Source organism: Austrofundulus limnaeus, unplaced genomic scaffold, assembly GCF_001266775.1.
Source record: "Austrofundulus limnaeus strain Quisiro unplaced genomic scaffold, Austrofundulus_limnaeus-1.0 Scaffold1060, whole genome shotgun sequence".
In the NCBI taxonomy this organism is placed as follows: domain Eukaryota; kingdom Metazoa; phylum Chordata; class Actinopteri; order Cyprinodontiformes; family Rivulidae; genus Austrofundulus; species Austrofundulus limnaeus.
Genome location: NW_013953462.1, coordinates 57864 through 66181, shown reverse-complemented (window position 1 = coordinate 66181; position 8318 = coordinate 57864). Strand labels below are relative to the sequence as shown.

Here is an 8318-nt window from a genome sequence, read left to right as displayed (position 1 = left end):
CTATCTATCTATCTATCTATCTATCTATCTATCTATCTATCTATCTATCTATCTATCTATCTATCTATCTATCTATCCATCCATCCATCCATCCATCCATCCATCCATCCATCCATCCATCCATCCATCCATCCATCCATCCATCCATCCATCCATCTGTATTGTTATAAAGTTTCACTGCTCCTCTTTCTTTCTCTCTCTTTCAGTAGACCCCTCAGAGATTCTGACCTCTGATCCAGTGGAGCTCCAGTGCGTCCCCATAGAAACCCATTTCTGCCCCGTCCCCAAACTGCTGGTGTCGGCTCCGGTGGCTCTAAACTCAGTAAGCCTTTCACGTAACCCCAGTTTAAGTTCTTGAAACCCTGCAGCACTGCAGCAAAAAAAAAAAAAGAAAAGAAAAGAAAAGAAAAAAACACGTGCCTCTCCCACAGAGCACACTGACTGAGTGGCAAAGGGAAATTTCTCTCTCTCTCTTTTTTTTTCTTTTTTACGATGTTCTGAACGCTGCGATGGTTCATGCAATACAAGCCAGGACGTATTTCTGCTGCTCTACAGCAGCCGTCCCGATGCATAGTGACTCGATGAGCAATAGATGTCCCTCGTTCTGACAGCCATACCATGACCACACCTTAAACGTGTCGCGAAAGGCACACACACAGACGTGAACACACACATTAAAGACTAAATGCCCTTTATGGGCTGCAGCCATTACCTGAGGCAGCCCAAAACACATTTGATGGTTCCAAAGTAAGAAACGTTCCAACAGACCTGCTGCTGGTCCAAAACTCAAGTTTCATGGCGTGTCATATTTATGTTTGAAAAATGAAAACGTTTTTGTTGTTTTATGTAACGTATATCATTCAGTTTCATCTTGTCTGATAAAATATCAGTTGGTTTGTGCCTTTTTTTCCACTCATCTGCAGACAAAACATGTTTTCCTAAACTAATTAGCAGAAAACATTGAGATGTGTTATTTGCAATTAAAGGCAATATTGATTAAAAGTTTGGAATGTATTAGCCAATGGCTTCTGATGAAGGACGGTTTCATTAAATTGTACTAATCTACACTAATTGTATTTCAGGTTGGGTTTAAATTTATGTTTTTATTTGAGCGTCATGTTTTATTTGTGAGCATCTGGGTCTGAGCAGCAAATGATGCATACCTTATGTGATGCATGAGATGTTGAGTTGTGTAAATTAGAATTTATTTACCTTTATTTGTGTTTTTAAATTTATTTTTTGAGGTGGTGGTTTGAATTTTTTTTTTTTTTTTTGCAAGTGAAAAAAACACACGGCCTTAAAGCAGGTGGGAGAAAGCCTCTCTTTGTGCAACTCTCAACAAAATAAGTTTTTAGCATCAAACTATTATTTTTGAATTAAGGTTGATTTTTTTTTCTTTTTGTTTTGCATAATGTGTAAGAATTTTAAAAGAAAGTTTGTTTATCCCAGTTCCCTGATAAATTCTTGTTACGCAACATTTTTTATTCATTCTTTAGTTTCATCAAATTCAATTCTATTCCTGAGTCCATTCTTTGATTAAAAATGGCACCTGATGTCAGTCACTGCATGAGACAAGAGCTGGGTTTGTTTCCTAATGTTGTGCCTGAAGTTCACTGGATATGCAAGAAAATTTTCCATTTACTGCAATACTTCAGTAAATCCTCTAAAAATACGTGTAAATGTCACGCAGATGTCCATTTTAGGAAGGCGACGTCTTCATGTAATTATCTTGCAGTTTTTCGGGGTGAATACGGGGCACAGATTATTGTCTAATGGCTCTTCAGGGAGAAATCTTAGAACTTGAAATTGTCCTGTTCTGACTTTGTATGGGTCCGCTTTTGTACTGCTGCATCAGACTTTGAATAACAAAACCGCAGCTGTTCTGAGAAAACGAGGGGGTGGGGTGAAAAAAAAGTACAAATACAAGTACATCTGCAAGGGACTGCTTTGTTTGTGTGTAAATCTAAACTTTAAAAACTGGGCTGAAATCACTTTAATCCAAAATCAAATGTGCCTCTTACAAATCTCCTTAAATCATCGCCGTCTTGTACACTGTAAAAACTGACCAGTGCTCAAACATACATGTCATTTAAGAAAATCTAGCAAGAAATCACATCTGTTTGTTTTTTCCTAGAGGCAGCTGTGCTGTCTTCTTGTTAATGTAAGAATTAAATAAATCAGTGTGTCGTGTGTGTAGAAGGAGTAAATGGATCACAGGTTGTGCTGTTTTTAAATGCAGATATTTCCCACTGAACATTATTCATTTTAAAGAATGTTAATGTCTTGTGAATGTATCAAATGCAAAAACTAAACACATGCCGCTCAAAAAGACAGGCATGCTGACATGTGATGATTTACTGTACAGAAACTATTTCAGAGGTACCATAATGATACTGTGCTAAGATGTAGAAAAGTGTGTGTACTGGTATATAGATTTATATTTAATGTCATTAGGTGGCGTGACTACTTCTAAAGATATTTTTCACTTTCAGAAACCTTAGACCAGAATTGTATTCTTAGAGGTACTAATATTCGCTGTTCAGGTACAGTCTGTACAAAATATTATCAAATTTCAAAAAGGTTTACTTAAAAACACCAGTATCTCTGATCATATTTTAGATTTTTTTTTTGTCCCCTATGTTTATACCTGCAAGCGTAGTCTGATTTCTGTCCATAGAATTTGTTTCAGAGTCATTTTGACAACACACGTGTCAAAACTGTGTGGTCTTAGAGTTTTGACCGGTTTATTGTGTGATAATTTGGATTCTCGCCATGTTCAGGCTGAAACAGGCAGAAAAGAGAAATAAAAAATACAACTGGTGCTGGCGAAATGAGTCACAATAAGATTTTTTAAAATTAACTTATTACCAAACGCATCAAAATGATAGTTTATTTAATTTTTTTGTAGTTTATCACTTGGCCTGGCAACAAACTCGTTTTGGTTACAAGAGAGCTGGTTTGAAAGCTAGACTTTTATTGATCTGGAGTGATGTCATCTGAAATACTAGCCCTGTGTTTAAAAAGAGGAATCCCTGAGATGCATAATTCCAAACATTATACCAGTGGTGGGCACAGCTAACCAAAAACAATCATAATCCTCTAACTAAAATATAACTTTGCTAAGATTAAACAGTTAAACAAGTAAAAATAAGCAGAAGGTAATGCTAACAGCTAATCGCTAACTGCTAAGACAGCTATCACTCAGTCTGCGTCACACAGTGCTACAGTAAAATATAATGGTTAACTTCAAATAAATTTATGAAGTTTTAAGACAAAGTATTACTTTATTTATGAAGACATATCCATTAGAAAGCTGGTATTTAAAATGTATTTAAAGGTGGATTAGAAAAACCAAATGCTGTTTTTGTTTCAGGGATTGCTTGACGGTGTCTTTATGGACAAATTTTTTATGCAAAAATCAATATTTCCCATTTGTTTTGCATTTCAGCCTGTACGCTTTCTTTTTTTTTTTAACAGTACGGGTCACAAGTAAATGAATCATGTTAAAAGGAGCCTTATTACACAAAAATGTAATGAAACACACTTTCCAGAAAATAGTTCAGTATAAATTCAGCTTTACTTAAATATGATGACAGATACATGATTAACGTTTTAAGCATATCTTTTTGAATACCTTTAATTTAGTTCTTTCATTTCTTTCTTGACAAATTTAGCCAAAGTACAAAAAAAATAGGTGTATTTTCACTGGACAAAAGTAAGTCAGTGTGTGTGGCACTCTTTGGGTTTTTGACTTTTTTTCTTCAGATTTTCAGTTAAATTTAGGGATTTTATGTTGCTGTTGTTCTTTGGGAGGCTGGAAGGCTTAAACAGGAAACTGTGGACAGACCACCCAGCAGACAGATGCTGTAATACACTTCTTCGGATTAACTTTGAGCTAGGGAATACATTTCTCTCTTTGGCTTCCTAATTAATGTTAACCACATTAAGGAACAGAACTTAGTTTCTTTCCACTTAAACCAAAAATTATATTTCCTTCATATTTGTTTCTAAATATATAAGTACCTCAAGTATTTTGTGGTTTCGTTCATGTGTGAGATCGATTTGGCGCGGTGTCCACAGTAACACAACAAATCCAGTCTGTCTGAAACAAGCAGAAACTGTGTCAAAACAACGCTAACGTTCGGGAACCTTCTCGCTGAGGTTGCAAATCAGTCACTCGATACTGTGGGCACTGGAAGACTGAAACATGATTAAACACAAAAATAAATAAATAACGCAAATGATTTGAATCCAAATTTAAAGGAGAAAAATGGAAAACAAAATTAAATAAAAATAAAATTAATCCACATCTCTCTTCTCCATGACTGTTCTAAAACAGCAGAACTGTCCTGTGAGGAAGTGGGCGGAGTCTCTGCTTGGGTTACCAGGAGAGGAGCTGGGCTCAGGTTGGGGTGGGCTGGAGTGCGACTTGTGACATCACAAGTAGCGGTGTTTGAAAGCAGGTCATTTCAAGACACAGAAAAATACATTTACTTATAGTAAAAATACCTCTGAGTGCATTTTTTTGGTGCTTGAACTGTTTTTTAGAAGCAGTACAGACCCAAATGTAAGTTAAAAAAAATGAAAAAAGTGAATTTTGCATATTTGGTCCCCTTTTAAGGCATGAAGTTTACAAAACTTCAGTTTCATTCTACTTTCAGTGATATATATTCAGTCAAATTATGTAAGTCTATGTATAAAACAAGTTGTTTACTGGACAAAACCTGTCTGATTTCACTTTACCTGGGAGCTAAAATCTGTCTGCTTCAGATATTTTATTTACAGAGATTAGAGGTAGTACATTGTATGGGCCAGACAAACTTTGCGATATAGTATGAGTCAGACATTTGTGAAACATTAATTTGTCAAGCCAAGATCATCATCAGGCTGATAGTCTTGATAAAGGAATCGTCTCTCATGGAGGTATTTGGAACATTTAGATTTATTTGTTTAGACAAAAAAAGGAGTGAGTTTAGCAGACTGTAGTGAGGCATGATAAAATAAAGTTTTCACCTTTCACCCCTGTTATGCTTTTGTTAGGTCTTGCTGTATTTTCCCTCCACGGTCTTGAATCCTAAAACATTTAAAAATAAATAAAGCTCAGATTGTTGGGATCTGATCTGTTAGCATGTACACGTTTATTCAGTTTAACAATACAAATAAAATAGGCCCTTTTTCTCAAGTACTGTACAATAATAGTTAGAAAAATAAAATGTGTAATAACTGTAATTATTTTTAACGTTTAAAAGATGGCATGGAAACAAATTTAATATCAAATTATATATATTTAATAGTTTTGTTAAGAGATCAACAGGAAAACAACAAGAATCATTTGTACATCGATGATATTGTTGTTGATGGTAATTGTTGGCAACAAAATCCCATCAAGCTGCATTTCCTTTACCCTAGTGTCATTTTTTTTCTTATAAATTAAATTATGAAGCTAATTTATTGAAAAACAGAGTGAAATTAGTTTTTTTTCTTGTTGCAGCGTGATTTAACAGTTGATATAAATGGCTCAAATTCTTGAAATATCCAAAGGTTCTTGGGTCGGATCAAGTGTTTGTTTTGTTTTTTTTTTGTTGACCATAAATGTTTATCTTGTACTTTTTGTTTTAAAGAAATAAAAATGGATGTTTAAAGTAAAAATCTTACCTGTCAGGAAGGTAAAGAGGCTTTTGGATGAACTGAAAGTTTGTTTGTTTTTTTTTTCAATAAAGTCAAACTAGTTTGCCTCCTTCAGACCGGACCGGTTCTGTGGAGTTCTGTTTCAGTTTTGGCCAAAAACAAATGAGGTCATAAAGTCTCTTTGTGCCCAGCTGTGCTGGGTGATGTCAGTCCTGACTGAGGTGTATACGAATGTTTGATGTTCACCTTGTTTGCACTTATGTACATAAAATATGTTCAAATACTCTAAATTTATTTTGAATAAACAGATAAAAGAGATGATTAAAGTAATTGGTGTATTGTTAATAGAATGTTTATTGTTTGTTACTGTGTGGAAAGCTTGTTTTGCGGTATTTGTCCTTGTGTTTGTGTGTTTGTAAGGACTTTTTTTCCCTTTTTTTTTGTTGCCATGCGTGATTTTGCTTCTCTGTCAACTATTTGCTTTAGACAAGCTTTACTTTCAGTGTGGGGTATTTTATTTAAAAAGTGTGACTCTGGCATCAAAGAGAAGAGATGGATTAGAGCAACGGGTCAGTCAGCAGTAAATTTAAGAAATCTTGTCTCTAAAAGCTCATTGTGAATGTACAAACATGCAAACACTTCAGTAAATCACAGAGATGAAGCACAGAGTCAGTCTGCCTGCAGGCTGAAAACCAGCCAGGAGATACATCAGAAACATACATCAGTTTGGGTTTAAACTGATTTTTTTTTTCATTTATTTATTTTTGTTATTTTGCTGATTGTATTTTCCCTTCTTTTGCATAATTCTTGAGTACAGCAACTCCAAATTTTCACCAAGATTTTGAGCCCAAACTTAAAACAGTCATGTTTTCTAGCCTGCTCCTGCAGAAATGATGACATCAGTGATTCTGTTGCCGTGACTCTCGTCTTTGTTGAGGACTGAGTCGTCCTGGTGAATCTCTTCACAACTGATCCTGTCAGACTCCCTGAAGCGTCTTTACGTCAACTTTCTCGTCAGCTCCAAGTGTAATATTTTTAAAATATATATGTAGTCGATGGTACTTTCAGTTGTAATTGTGCCTTCTTTGTGCAAAACTGATTATGTGTAATAAAATATTAATTTTGTTTGAAGTCAAATCATCGTTACATCGTGTCATAAGTCGGGGACAAAATCATGGACTGAACGACAGCCTGAGGAAAGTGAAGAGGCCCAAAGACTGTTCAGGACTAAGCCATAAGAATAAACTCTGAACACTCTTAAGACAGACTGGCTGCTGTTATTATTATTATTATTTTTTGATCAGCTTTAGTTTCACTTAGCTTCCTGCTTGTGCTCGTCTGTGCTGCTCTGCTACACGCTGGTTTATTTTGCTCTGTATAGCTGTTAGGAGTTCATGTGCCTATGATGAGTTCTGCGGTTTATGTTTGACCTTAAATAAAACACTTCATTGTGACCCTCTCGTCATGTTTTCTTTTTCCAGAACTATTGTTTTTAACATGTTGACATTACAATAAGTTTGAGCTATTTTTAGAGTGGAAGTCAAACATGCCCTGTCACGGAGGTTAAACTCACAAACTCATTTGTATTTCTGTTCTTAACACGACCTCTTCTGCCTTACGCTGTCACAGCACCACCATCTAGTGACTGGAAATAAAAACAGAACACTTTCACTGTGTAAACCTCAGAACACAACGACATCGACTCATGCCTTACGTCAAATAACCCTGAAATTCTTGAGTGTCATCTTCTAGTTCCAAGTTTAGCTTATCGTATGGTGTGGTATTCATTTCATTAAAAAAAATTCTATATACAATAAAAATACAAATCACAAATAAAATGAAAGGCAGCAGAAAGAATAAACAAATCTTATATCTGCCCTTTTTTCAAGGAAATTAATTCAAACAATAATAATCTTCAAGTAACAAAAACAAAACAAAAAGTTAATTCCTTTTTTGAGCAACAATTCATACAGATGCACATTCTATTTCATATTCTTTCAACAAACTTTTACCATTTTCTTAAACAAAGACATTGATCTGGCATCTTTAACATCACTCTCTAGAATTTCAAATTATGGAATAAAGTACATTGTTCCTTCAAACTGGTTCTAAATGTAATATCTCCATCCCCTTAACCTCTTAAGGCCTAAGGGGTTTTTCTTCATGTTTTTGCTCAAAATACCATGCTGAAATGTAACTGAGTGTATCTCAACATTTACAAACTCTACTTAAATAATCTTGGTATCAAAATAAAGCTAACACTTGGGAGATTTTAAGAAGTTTGTGTATTAAAACAGCTGCTGTTGTTTTGGAGATATTGAGGATGGAACATTTTTTTCCCTCCCGTCTGAATAATTTTTGGATGGTGCCATGAAGGTACCTTTAAATGTTAAGAAATCTTAAGTTTTTAATTGCAAAAGTTTTTTTTATTTTTTCTTACCTGACTGAAAAGACTTGTTATTGAATGTTTGTTCTTTGGAAAAATTATCCAAACATTTATTTATTTATTTTTTATTTATTATAATATTTATTTACATATTATATAAAATAATGAGAAATTATACTTTAATTCAGTTGGATCATATTCAGTCAAAATCAAGTAAAAAAAACTTTAAACACACTTTAAAACCTATTTTGCTTTGACTTACTTTAAAAACAAATGTCAGGAAATTTTCCAAATTTGCTTGAAT

At 34.5% G+C, this 8318-nt stretch overlaps 1 protein-coding gene across 1 annotated transcript in view; it reads left to right on the top strand.

Moving 5' to 3' along the window:
* The window catches only part of mbnl3 (muscleblind-like splicing regulator 3), a gene marked incomplete in the record, with an annotated part of 25220 nt that extends 18138 nt beyond the window's left edge, over positions 1-7082 (top strand). The window contains 2 exon segments of the mRNA XM_014030441.1: positions 207-322; positions 6504-7082. Coding sequence (XP_013885895.1) covers positions 207-322; positions 6504-6548 — 161 coding nt within the window.
* Positions 7083-8318: the final 1236 nt, after the last annotated feature.